At 35.7% G+C, this 14805-nt stretch overlaps 3 protein-coding genes across 3 annotated transcripts in view; all 3 read left to right on the top strand.

The window, feature by feature from the left end:
• LOC144436430 (uncharacterized) overlaps window positions 1–1376 on the top strand; it is a 34779-nt gene extending 33403 nt beyond the window's left edge. The window contains exons 13-14 of the mRNA XM_078125228.1: window positions 336–467; window positions 1144–1376. Coding sequence (XP_077981354.1) covers window positions 336–467; window positions 1144–1376 — 365 coding nt within the window. The remainder of the gene's footprint in view (window positions 1–335; window positions 468–1143) is intronic.
• LOC144436302 (receptor-type tyrosine-protein phosphatase mu-like) overlaps window positions 1–14805 on the top strand; it is a 142264-nt gene that overhangs the window by 102291 nt on the left and 25168 nt on the right. Inside the window, exon 11 of the mRNA XM_078125054.1 lies at window positions 14421–14750. Coding sequence (XP_077981180.1) covers window positions 14421–14750 — 330 coding nt within the window. The remainder of the gene's footprint in view (window positions 1–14420; window positions 14751–14805) is intronic.
• Window positions 3402–14303, top strand: LOC144436429 (neogenin-like). The gene is made up of 7 exons (XM_078125227.1): window positions 3402–3520; window positions 4770–5102; window positions 9033–9103; window positions 10164–10416; window positions 13307–13521; window positions 13986–14049; window positions 14290–14303. The coding sequence occupies exons 1-7, from the start codon at window positions 3463–3465 to the stop codon at window positions 14301–14303; spliced, it is 1008 nt and encodes a 335-aa protein (XP_077981353.1). The 5' UTR covers window positions 3402–3462.

Here is a 14805-nt window from a genome sequence, read left to right as displayed (position 1 = left end):
TGTGGGAAAGGACTGTTTTTTTTATAAACATAGTCCAAGACACTAACATGTGAGACAAGGTCAATCTGACCAGGTATCTTACATGTGGCGAAAAAGCTTGTGAGTATATTCACAAGGTACATCTAATGTTGGTGCGTTCTTTCCCATATTTCAAACAGTTCTATGTTTACCTGAATATGAGAACTACATTTCCTTTTCTTTTCACATTTTGATTCATTGGTAACACTTCACTAAATATTTGTTTGTAATCTATGGTTAGAATGAAACTCGCGGATCTCCCTAAAAAGTGATTTCTAAAATATACCCTGACTTTAATTATATTTGTTGATTAACAGACTGTCCTACAGGGATGTATGGTGCTGGATGTACACAAACATGTCACTGTACATCAGATTGTGATGCAGCCACAGGATGTACTGGTGGTACTAGTACCTGTGAATCAGGATGGAGTGGAACCTATTGCAATAGTAAGTACAAGTCGTGCAAATCACTATATATGTCACTTTAATAAACTTGTTTTCTGAAACCCTAATCTGCTAAACGTGTAATTGGATCAAAATATATTCCAGTAACAGTTTTAGTCTTAGTTTGTTAACTTGCAAAGTTTTTAATCTGTAGTGGTTAATAATTTGAACGAATTGCGTTTGTATCATCAAACATAATTACCATTGTATTGAAAAACAAATTATAATGTCCAAAACTTGTCTGGTTAACAATTTCAAGTGACATCAAAACTATACGTGGCACAATTACTTTGAATCATGTAAGAAATTGGTAGTGCACATGTCTCAACAAAGTGTATATGTTTCGAAATAGTTTTTACTACTTGTGTGCAAAATTATTTTCGTACAAGCAAATATCGGCCATTCTATATTTCATGAGTAATTGTTTACATGAAGTGGATATTTTTAGAAAATGATTACCGGCTACAACTTCCTTTAAACTGTATCATGGCATAGTCAAACGTAAATAGTAATTAACCATTGTATTCACATATATTACATTCACAGTACCACTCAGCATATCAAGGAAGTGCATTTGAATAGCTTTTTCAGATTTGGAAAGGTAGGGCTGGCAGCAAAGAACATAGAACATGTTTCGCAATTTTATAGAAGTTGAAAACTGTAATATCATTCTTTTCAGTACCTGATAACTGTCCAGTTGGTATGTACGGCGACCTTTGTAACTACAACTGTCACTGTAAAGACAATGCAGCATGTAATAGGTCCACGGGTGCCTGTCCGACTACTGGATGTGCTCAAGGATGGACTTCTGCCATAAATAATGAATGCCAAGGAAGTAAGTTGAAATATGTGAATATATCATTTATTAAGTTGAACCACACACATAAATGGGAAGGAAGTACAGATATGTAAACATTTGGGAAAGCGGGCATTTTGACAGTTAGACAGACAGACAGACATACATACATACATACATACATACATACATACATACATACATACATACATACGTCTATTCATCACGCAATGTAATGTAATGTAATGTATGTATGTATGTATGTATGTATGTATGTATGTATGTATGCATGCATGTATGTATGTATGTATGTATGTATGTATGTATGTATGTATGTATGTGTCTATATCTGTCTGAATGTACGTATGTACATACACATACATACATAACAAAATTCATAATATGTATGTGTGTACAGACAGACAGCCATGAATACATACATACATACATACATACATACATACATACATACATACATACACACATACATACATACATATATGCATACATACATGCAAACATACATGCATGCATGCATGCATTCATTCATACATACATACATACATGTGACATACATACATACATACATACATACATACATACATACATACATACATACATACATACATACATACATACATTAAAGGGAACACACCGGGACGCACACGGAATTCGCCAGCTGATGCGTTACCTCAGCTGGATAGAGAATTCTTGATAGTCTAATCTAATCTAATCTAAGATAATTTTCTTATATAGCGCATTCCATAAAAACTACCACAATGTGCTTTACAAAGCACAGAAACACGAGTACAAAAACAGAATCAAGCAAAAATCTTGTTGGGGAAAAAGGTCTTAGACATACATACATACATACATACATACATACATACATACATACATACATACATACATACATACATACATAGTTTACATAAATATGTATGTGTGTGTGTACAGACAGACAGCCATGAATACATACATACATACATACATACATACATACATACATACATACATACATACATACATACATACATACATTAAAGCGAACACACCAGGACGCACACGGAATTCGCCAGCTGATGCGTTACCTCAGCTGGATAGAGAATTCTTGATAGTCTAATCTAATCTAATCTAAGATAATTTTCTTATATAGCGCATTCCATAAAAACTACCACAATGTGCTTTACAAAGCACAGAAACACGAGTACAAAAACAGAATCAAGCAAAAATCTTGTTGGGGAAAAAGGTCTTAGACATACATACATACATACATACATACATACATACATACATAGTTTACATAAATATGTATGTGTGTGTGTACAGACAGACAGCCATGAATACATACATACATACATACATACATACATACATACATACATACATACATACATACATACATACATACATACATTAAAGCGAACACACCAGGACGCACACGGAATTCGCCAGCTGATGCGTTACCTCAGCTGGATAGAGAATTCTTGATAGTCTAATCTAATCTAATCTAAGATAATTTTCTTATATAGCGCATTCCATAAAAACTACCACAATGTGCTTTACAAAGCACAGAAAAACGAGTACAAAAACAGAATCAAGCAAAAATCTTGTTGGGGAAATAGGTTTTAGACCTGATTTAAATGCCTGGAATGTAGTGACACTGCATATACGACGGCAGAACATTCCACAAGCGTGGGGCGCAAATTACATTTACATTATGGGGACGTGGGTTCGACTCGTAAACGTATATTTTTTTCCTCAAATCCATTTCATTACGTACATACTTACATGCATATATACAAATTGCCAATGATCAATTAATATCCTTTTGGAGAAAGAATTGGGTCATCAATAAACGTGCTCTTATAAATACACGTTATAGATACAATCAAAACAGTCAGGTATCAGAATATCTATGTATTTTGTAGATCGCTAATAATCCTCATTGTTTGATTTCTTGCAGAGGTCATTCCCCCCAATATAGTTGACTTCATGAATGTTAAAGTAAATCCAGATGAAGAAACTTATTTCATCTGTAAAAGCTATAGTATTCGCGAACCTGAATCTAATGAAATCCAGATTCAACTTTCGGGGTCTTCATCATGGTTGTCTGCCAATGGTATCCAAGAAGAGTCAAGTTACGTGTATACTGCAAACTTTACTGGTGTTACAGTGAATGTAAATGATCGGTATACCTGTATGCTTCAGTTACCTCCATTTAACACAGCCACAAAAACAATAGTAGTAAGCGTGTATGGTAAGTTACAAGGACAGTGTGTGGAGATGCTTTCGAAATGTTAACTTTTAACACAGGGAACCCCATCCTCCCAATCACAGATCCAATGTCGGTGACAGTTGGACAGCACTTTCATCTATATTGAAGTGTAACCATATTACGTTCTTAATCCTGGTCTTGTTAGCGAGTTGACAGGTATTCGGCTTAATGGGCAAGGAAAGATAACCCGCGTCATAGAGTACAATCAAAACACTACATTCTTTATTGCTTCAAGTGGTACACTAACAGTTACAAGCAAAGGATAATGAGTAACCCAACCCCTTATTAATATTCTTATATGCTTATGTATAGCGATGCAATGGGATAGACAGGGCATATCTCACTTGAAGACGATTTTCTTTATTAATGCATAACTCTGGTGTGAATTTCATAGAGAGTGAATAGTCCATAATTTCTTCCTTCATGAAAGATGAGAAAGCATCAGACATGTAGCAAAATATATCAAAGATTTACCAAAGATATAATTAAATACTATCTTATAAGGTCATAAATTAGGTACTACCTGCATGCTGTAATTATAGACATGAGCTAGTGATGAGATGAGTTATATATTCATGTTTATAACACTGAAAAAGTCACATGAATACAGAAACATAATCCAAAACAATACATATTTGTGCTTGTGTGTTTACACTCATATAAACCCCGCGTTGCTACGTATAGTTTTTACTGTCGTTGTATTATAAACACTTTTCATTATTGAGTTATGTGTCTATACATGGCACTGTATATATCGTTGTATGTTTATGCATATGAGTACATTTGTTCAACTGCCTTTAATGTCCTCGTATTTTAAGAATTTTACATTATTGAGTTATGTATTTAGAAAAATATGCATGTATCTGTGTGTGTGTGTGTGTGTGTGTGTGTGTGTGTGTGTGTGTGTGAATGCTTTCATTCTGTATGTTCGTTGAGTTACATTATTTTGTTTTGAAATTTTACATATTTGTATCATATGTATGCGCTTTGAAAGTGTAGCTCATTATTGGTATCTGATGAAATAAATTTTATTCATTTCATTTATTTTACTTTAATTCAACTCTAATTTTCTTCAATAATCGAATGTGCACTGTTTTTAAATTCATTTTGCATATTTTCATCATTTATTTCATTTCATGTCCACTGTAGTTATTTCATTAATGGAATGTGCGATGTTTTTGAAAGTTGTGCTGATAGTACTAATTTGATATATTTATTGTATATATATTAGAACTGCCAAGATTTGCCTCAACCAATACCCCAACTGTGACTGTTGAAGCTACTAACGCAACTATTACCTGGCAGAAATGGATTGAATCAACTGACATAGGTGATGGACCAGTAGAGGCTTACAATGTGTACTACGAACAGTCAGGAGAAAATAATAACTGGACTATGCATCATAATATCGTTGTACAAGACCCTAGTAAGACAAGTTACAGTACAACCATTACTGGATTACAGTGGTCAACTAGTTATGATTTCACAGTGACTGTCAAGAGACCGGGACCAAAGGGAGAGGGAAGCAAAGACACCTTTACAACAAACATTACTTTATGTGGTGGTAAGTACCCATGTTTCTTTTTAAAATTGTCATATAAAGTAAGAAAACAACGGTTGCAATTTAGGTCAAGCAGTAAAAGTGTACTGACACTTTTGTAAAACACAGGTCTAGAATAACAAATTATGCTACAAGTGTTCAATTTATATCAACCGTAAACACTTTCACACACTATTATAAGCTTAGCGTTTTAAAGTTGTAGACCTAGGAACACTAAAACTTGTAGTGATGTGTGAAACGTGTCTGAAGATTTCGCATTCCGTGTGCATCTCTCTCTCTCTCTCTCTCTCTCTCTCTCTCTCTCTCTCTCTCTCTCTCTCTCTCTCTCTCTCTCTCTCTCTCTCTCTCTCTCTCTCTCTCTCTCTCTCTCTCTCTCCGCACACACACCAAGACGGTTCGCACAATGTTTACTGAGCTGTCTATATATATATATATATATATATATATATATATATATATATATATATATATATATATATATATATATATATATATATATATATATATATATAACTCGGTGAGTATCAATCTGCTAAGACAGTGCTCTATACCGCAGTGGCAGAGCAAAACTATATATATATATATATATATATATATATATATATATATATATATATATATATATATATATATATATATATATATATATATATATAGGAAGTTAGTGGTAAGATTTGTCCGTAGTACAGTGCTCGATACGTCTGATACGTCGGAGTATATGTTGATGGTAGAAGAAAATCAAGTCGGGTTTTTCGTCTCTACAAGCCTGTTTCGTGAGTAAGTCACTCGTCAGGAGATGTTGATGTACTGAATATACCTCGTATAAATCGTGTGGTGTAAGGCGGGTTTTACCTAGGGTGTTGAGTGGTGCTTTTGTTTGTACAAAAGGTGTCAATTATGTGTGCGATTGGTCAGGTGTTACACAACAATGTTTTATTTCGATGGCGGCAAGAGGATATAAGTTCATTTCGTTTATTTAATGTGGATAGTTCGGGTCGGCAGATAATAAAGAACTTTTCTTTGAGGCATAAATTGCACTTCTTGCTTGCGCTATTGTAGGTTGGGTGGGATGAAAGTGGTCGCCAGGAAATGGAGTGGTCGATGTTTTTATCCTTGAGGGTCCAGATATGTTTGCTGAGTTCCGTAGAGTTCCTATGTTTAGTGTGTCGGAATGATGCTGTATGGTTTCTGTACCTTGTCTTAAACTCGTTTTCTGTGAGCCCGATGTATGTTTCTGTAATGTCGTTGTCCTTGCGTGTGACGGCTGCTTGGTAGATTACAGATTTCTGTAGGCAGTTTTCGTTGAGCGGGCATGTTTTCTTTTGCCGACAGTTGCATGTTTTATCGGCATTGGTGCTGTTTACGGTGGTGTTGGTGCGTTCGTGTGAAATAAGGATGCGTTTCTTGTGGTTGTTGATGACATGCTCGATGTTATTCATGCAGCTGTAACTGATTTTAACGGTGTTGCGGTTGAAGATTTTTCTGAGTTTATGATCTTTGTGGAAGTGTTTGTCTACAAGGCTGAGGAATCTGTGTCCGATGTTGGTGCTAACATTTTTGCTGAATGGGGGGTTGTACCATAATATGTCTTTCCGTTGTCTGTTTCTTCGTCTAGAGGTCGTGGTCGGCTCGTAGTGTAGTGTGTATTTGTATCCGCTCTCGTAGAGTGCTTTTTGGTATGGAGGTGCGGCTTGGTCGAAAGATGCTTTGTTCGAAGAGTGTAATGATAGGCGTTTGTTAATACCAGTGGGTATGCTCTTAGTCGTGGTTTGTGGGTGGTTGCTATCTCTGTGTACGTATTGCAGGATGGTGTCGGGCTTTGTGTAGGGCCGGTACGTATCGTTGCTCAAGTTGAGGGTGACATCTAAAAAGTTGATTATCTGTTTGTTGGCTTCTATTGTTATGCGTAGTCCGTTGAGGTGGAAAATGCGGCATATGTTTTTCTTGATGTTTTCTGTGTCTCTTGGTGATGTGTTCGAAACGGCTAATCCGTCATCTCTGTATAGCCCTATGATGATATCAGGGCCTTGTAGTTGGGAGAGGAGGAAGCTTCCTACCAGCTCGCATGTTTTGGCACCATCATAACTGCCCATTGTTACGTCGAATGTTGTGTTGCCTTTCTTTTCCCAGGGTTGTTGTTTATGTATAAGGACAGAGTTCTTGGCATGGAGGATGATGTTACGTTCGTCGGCTGTGATGCTGTCGTAGTCTGAGGCAAATGTCAGTGCTCTGTTGAGGAGGTCTTGGCTGATTGATGGGTAGAATTCTACAACATCGAAGCTGATGAAGTTGTGGGCTTGTTTGTTTTCGATGGCTTTGAACCATTCGATTACTGATGCTGTATTCTTCCATTGGTTGAACTTTGTCGAATTTAGAATTTTTGTGTTGATTCGGTCGAGTATTTGTTTACTGATTTTGCCTATCTCGGATTTTGCGGGGTTGATAAGCCGGCAGGTAGGTTTGTTGCTGAAATTCGGTTTGTGGTCTTTGAGTGTGATGAATGCTTCTTTGTATGCTGTAGTATCTACTCTGTCATCGATGTGTAGTTTCGTTGCGATCTTTTTGTTTTCTGTATGGATTGCTTGTGTGGTGTTGGGTTGTGCGTGTTTGTAGGATTTTGTGACGTTTTGTTTTAGGAGGTCGTTGTATGTTTTTGGTTTAAGTTTGTAGTAGTTTGTCCTCTTGTCGGCGGTGATTATAAGGCTGGTTTCGTCTTTGATGCGTTTGGTGTCGTCTGCAAGCTTTTTCAGGAGCGGGTTGTTTAGTTGCTTGAACTTTGTAGATTGGATCATCCTTAGTATGTCGTCTTCGAATTCCTTGAGCTCGTCGATTGGAGGGGGGTTCTTTGTAGACTTGAAGCCGTATGTATTTGTGGTTGAAGACGTTGCGCTGGGGTTGAGGAAGAAGAAAGCTTTCCAACGCATTCTTCATAGGAACTGTTCGGTCTTTTCGATGAGGCGAAGTAGGTAATCGTTGTGTGAAGGGAGGGGTATATTCTTTGGTGAGTAGTCGATGTTGAATTTCTCCATTGCGGGTTATCGAAGAGTGCTCTACAAGTGTGAGCTTGGAGCAGGTTAGGAAGTCAGTGGTAAGATTTGTCCGTAGTACAGTGCTCGATACGTCTGCACGCAGAGCGGAGTATATGTTGATGGTAGAAGAAAATCAAGTCGGGTTTTTCGTCTCTACAAGCCTGTTTCGTGAGTAAGTCACTCGTCAGGAGATGTTGATGTACTGAATATACCTCGTATATGCCACCACTCAACACCCTAGGTAAAACCCGCCTTACACCACACGATTTATACGAGGTATATTCAGTACATCAACATCTCCTGACGAGTGACTTACTCACGAAACAGGCTTGTAGAGACGAAAAACCCGACTTGATTTTCTTCTACCCTCAACATATGTATATATATATATATATATATATATATATATATATATATATATATATATATATATATATATATATATATATATATATATATATATATATATTTCAAAGCTATATATATAAATTTCAAAGCTATTATTCAGCAGGTTTCGGTGGTAGAATTTGTTATAATAATTTGCAAATTAGCAATATCTCCCAGCTGCGTTATTCACCAACGGAATTATAAGTAATACAGAACTGTTGGTTCAAATTATTTTTTTAACTTTTGTGTGCATTATATGACTATGTCTAATCTGATTAGTTTTTGTTTGGCATACATACATTTAAACCCTTTGCATGTTTAGAAATAAATTGATATAACCTTTTTAGTATTCATGTATCTTATGGAAATGGTGTTAATGACAATAATTTACATATGAATGTTATAGAGATACATCACTATGTTATACATTTTAAGTATTATCTTTGTATATAAATATAATAGTTTAGATTATGATCAAACACTTTCAATACATATATTGTTCCATTTGCTATTACAGTTCCCGACCAAGGACCAATAATACGAAATGCTACCTCTTCGCAACCAAGGATTATCAGGATAGATATTGAGGTGAGGTGAAAGAGAGAGAGAGAGAGAGAGAGAGAAGAGAGAGAGAGAGAGAGAGAGAGAGAGAGAGAGAGAGAGAGAGAGAGAGAGAGAGAGAGAGAGAGAGAGAGAGAATCTTTTTATTTTATTATATTCATACTAACCTTCAAAGTTATTTAGTTTAAGACAAACAGTCATGCAGAAATTAATTTATCAATGTGGATATGATACGTGTCTTAAGAGGACAAGATTTACCAGATTTAAAGTGGGTGCCTTCCGTATTTTCATTCCTACACACAATAATTGTTGGAATGCAACAGAACATATGCGATTAGTTATGTTTGAAGTATGTATCAAATTTGATATAATTAGAAGAGTATTAATTATTAAGGAAAATTATCTTGTACAAATGACTCATTAAAACTAAAAGCTGCATCACACCACAAAAGCTGAAGAGAAGCTGTACAGTATGCTATGGTTGATGTACGTAGTAAATGATATTGAATAAGAAATGTGCTAATTACTGAAAAACATTAATTATGCAAAAGACTCATTAAAACTATTACTAATTACATCAATAATATTCATGAGACATTTGCACCCTGCTATCATGAATGCATGTATCAAATTATACAGAATCTGTACGTTGCATTTTTGATATATAACCTAATTACTGAAAATCATTAATTATGCAAATGACTCATTAAATCTAAAAGCTACATCAACAATCCTCATCAAAACTAAAAGCTACAATAACTAGCCATTCAGGATATGGGCCCTTTGTTGAATTTGAAGCATGCATTTTGAGATATAGCCTAATTACCGAAAACCATTAATTATGCAAGTAACTCATTAGTATTCACTCATGGCATGTTTACAAAAACCTAATCACTTCTAGACATTAGCTTAAAGAATATGCGCCTCAAAATTCGTTTCAATTGGGCACACACACACACAGTCTTCCCATCCCTGAATTATGTTGTAAATTTTTTAAAAATGGCTAACATTTGAAGTATTTTTGTTTTTCACACTGGTAACGTCGGTCTGTTGGTGATATTGATTTGAAATTATTCATCTTAAACAGGTGCCACAACCTCAAAGGATTAAATGTAATCATGACGGGAAAAATGGCTACATTGACAGGTTTGACATCAGGTATCGGGAGGAAAATAGTGGAGATGATTATGAGCAGACCAGCGAAAGGGATGGCACGCAGAGATCCTTAATGCTGAATAAATTAAGACCATACACAGAATATGAGGTGCAAGTTAGATTTATCAACAATAATGAGGCAAGTCCATGGAGTAGAATGGATAAAGTACGGACAGTTGAGGGTGGTAAGACATGTAATTATTTATACACTTGGGGTAAGGCATTTGATATTGTGGATTGAAGGAATTTTATTTTAAAAAAGCGGGAATTGTCACAGGCCAAACACCTGTAAATTGCAGCAAACCATAGTATTGTAAAACGTTCACACTATATGTTGGTTAATGGCACCCCCATCCCAATAATAACATAACATTTCCGTATTGTCGATTTGTCTTGTCGACTATCCTCATCAGAATGACAGAGTTCATAGCTGACCAAGACAAACTAAGCGCACGTTGCTTCAAAGTTATGTTGAATTGCGTGTGCGTAATAACCAATGTAAGTCATTTGATCTACCAAGTAGTGATTTTTATCACAGCTTTCAAGTTTGGTTTAAATGCTTGCCTTAATATGCGCGATTTGATTGGTTAACAATTTACTCGAAATAATTTATTCAAAAAGGAAAGCTGTCTTAACGTTTTGATGCTGCATATAGGTGATACTGGCTTCCATTTTGGAAGATTTTAGTTACATTACTGCACATTAAAACAGATAACGTTAACAAAATCTTCGACGTCGCTGATGATCGTGTAGGTTCAAACAGGTGACATTTAACGACCCTGAAAGTGAATAGGTAGCCATGACGCACATGCAGAAAAGGAATGTGAAACTCGACATGCTGAAATAGTAAGTTTATTTTTACGTCAATATATCACACTTTTTCAGTTAATAAGACACAAATGATAGGGGTGGGGGACTTATAGATTAGATGTTTCTTTTACTGCTGAGCATATTACAGCATCACTTTGAAACGGAATTGAGATTGCCATACATATGGAGTGATGGACTGGACAATATTTAAACCAAGCTTGTGACTAAAACAGAGTGATGGACTGACTAAGTTCCCTGGGCAATATTTGAACCAAGCTTGTGACTAAAACAATCGAAATGTATAATTGGCTGTCTGGTTGGATAGAGGCTGCAATATGAATGCTTTTGTCCCGTGCGAGTGCAGCAGTGGCTGCAATACACTGTATGCTCACCAGGAAGTTAAAGTATGAAGAGCCGTTGTGCCGCTGTAGATCTACTTTTAAGTGCTAATAATTGTTCATTTAACGCTTTTATCACAGTATGGGACAATACATTAGTATCACTAGTATCATGAAAAAGAATTTACCCTACTTTGTAATAGAATCGCTTGATTGACGCAGTGCTACCTGCCCATGACATTGCAGACATATATATTTTGAATTCACCTCAATTAACCCCGACTGTCCAAAATTGATCACGTTATAGTTGGGTGTGATAAGACCGCTGCAGTTTTCGTTCCCGTGCCTTCATTATTTCTGTGACCTATATAGTTCCTATTTGCATTATTTCACGATTGTCAGTACAACATTCTATTAAGTACGTTTTGGGCCATAAAAGTCTTTAGGAAGGCAACATTTCTAGCATGGAAGTCATATTGTATAAACAATTCCACCAGGTGTCCACTTTCACGATTCCGCCAATCCACCAAATACAACTTCGCCTGTCGTATACCTATCACTAAAATCTCGACAGTCTCATCAAACTAAAAATTGTATAAAAGTTCATATTTCATGTAATAACCAGATTTAAACTGAATGCCTTCCGTAAGGGTATAGTTTTGCAATTTCATGATTTATGCAAGCATAAAATAACAGATATAGAGCTGAAATTCTTACATAGGAATTTACGCAAGAATTTTAGCTCTATATTTGTGATTTTCCACTATACGAAAAGTCACATTTAATCACCTTTACCAAACCTTTTTCCTACCTGTGACCCACCTAACCTCCATCTCTGTCCAGGGGTAGTACAAGACGTAGTATCACTTTTGACTGTCTACAACCCCCGTGTTAGAGATCACCAGGGGTAAATTAAGTCAAAGGTGGAACTTCGTCTCATACTCATCACTTTACACATCCTCTGCCCATGATTTACCCGGTGGAAAGACATGGTCAAATATGACTTTTTGTATAGTGAATGAAAGTTAGTTGTCAGACATGTTGTTCAAATGCTCACCTCCTATATTCTCAGCACTGGAAAGCTTGCCATCCTCAACTTCACTTCGGCTTCTGCGATCCCCTACATACGCGGGATATGCACACAAAAAAACAAAACCTGCGAATAATAAACGAAATTCAAACCCACATAACATTGTAAACATTGTGTTTGTCCAACCAATGCAGACTGCATATCCAAGAAAAAACACATAGTAATTCTCCCTATATTAATTACTATTTCAGGGAAGAAAACTTCACAACTAATCATGAACAATTAACAAAAAAAATTGCATCGTCACACCACTTTAGGCAATATTTCCTGACCAGAAACAACAACTTTCTTTTGTGTGGCCTCAATAACTTATTAAAACTAAAAGCTAAATCGATTATATTTTCATGACAGATGCGTTTTGATATCGCAAATGTATGTACCAAGTTTTAATGAATTTGAAGCGTGCATTCTTGAGATATAACCTAATTACCGAAAACCATTAATTACCAAACTTGCTCTTTAATATTCACGGGATGTTTACCAAACCCAATGAGTTCTTGCCATTGCAGAACTTCGTTTGAATTGAGCCAGCCGTTATGGAGAAAACGATGACACAGACAGATACACAAACAAACACACACACACACACACATACATACATACATACATACATACATACATACATACATACATACATACATACATACATACATACATACATAAGTTTCCACCCCTAAAGTACCTCCTTCCTTCCGGAAGGAAAAAAAACTATGCAAGTCATGGCTGTCAATTTGATAAAATTGATAGCAAGAAAATAAACTCATTGCCTTGAGTAATATAAATATCATATATGAAGAGAGAATGTAATGATTCTAAACTTTGATATCATTATTACAGCGCCATCTAGTCCTAGGAATGTGACATTGACGGCCGCGTTGTCCAATATCATAGAAATTGGTTGGACAACACCTGAGTTCGTAAATGGCATTTTGGATCATTACGTCGTTAGGTATTGGGGAACAGGCGATGAAGACAATCCAATGGTTGAAAATACAACAACAGATATGTACATTATAGTTAATCTCCAAGACAATACTAACTATAGTGTTCAGGTAATGTTCTTTAAAGTTGTAGTGTGAAGTTCAATTCCGCAAATTTGCATTTTCAAATATTGACAGTGTGATTGTATATATCCATTCGATTAAATTTATACAATATGTGGGACTACCACACGGAATCGACCAGTTGACGGGTCAGGAGACGTGTCAGTTTTTCTTTCCTCAATGTGATTATATATACCATTCAGAACAAAAAATACGGAATATACACTCTGGTCGTTCTAGGTCACGACAACGCGCGTGTCTATCTGTGGCTATTTCACTGGTTATGCTGTGTTTGAAATATACGACTCTATTGACTAATAGTGAACACTCTTAAGTCACTCGTAGTGTCCATATATATATATATATATATATATATATATATATATATATATATATATATATATATATATATAAATCAAACAATATATAAAGTTTGTACATATTCGATATTGATGTGTATCTTAATTTAACAGATTGCAGCAGTTACTGGTGCTGGGCATGGAAATTACAGTATGATACATACCATTGAGACCAAAGGTATGCTTGATTATATTACTGAATACATAAATAAATGCACCAGGAACATTTTGAAATAGTATATCTTTCTTCTGTATAATGAAAGTTTGAATACATCATACCTGGTCTGTAATATTGTCCCCTGATATGTAACAAATTTATTTGGATGTAACAAATGCATATGTAAAAGAACACAAAGTACAACACATTGCTAAATATAAGTAATAATTTTGTCATAGTAAATATTTTGTCACTTACCAGAAAATGACAACTGAATGCTTCAATTACTTTAATTTTAAGACTCCTTATTTTCCATTACGTAATTCGCAACGTGTAACAGTTGAAGCCGCGCAAGCACTAATATGATTTATATAATAACTGTCTTTCTATAGAACTACCGAGATTTGCATCAACCAATGCTATAACTGTGAGGGTTAAAGCTACTCAAGCAACTATTACCTGGCAGAAATGGAATGAATCAACTGACATTGGTGATGGACCAGTAGACCTTTACAGGGTGTATTATAAAGAAACGGCATATATCAACTGGACATTGCATCAAGATATCAACGTAGTAGACCCTAGTAACACAAGTTACAGTACAACCATTTCTGGATTACAGTGGTCAACTAGTTATGATTTCACAGTGACTGTCAAGAGACCAGGACCAAGGGGAGAGGGAAGCAAAGACACATTTATGACAAAGATGACTTTGTGTGATGGTGAATATACACATACTTATGAAATTTTGAAATTGAGGCATCATGCATAAAGTAT

This window comes from Glandiceps talaboti, chromosome 6, assembly GCF_964340395.1.
Source record: "Glandiceps talaboti chromosome 6, keGlaTala1.1, whole genome shotgun sequence".
NCBI lineage: Eukaryota > Metazoa > Hemichordata > Enteropneusta > Spengelidae > Glandiceps > Glandiceps talaboti.
Note: the sequence above shows the minus strand (reverse complement) of the source record. Positions and strands in the feature narration are given on the sequence as shown.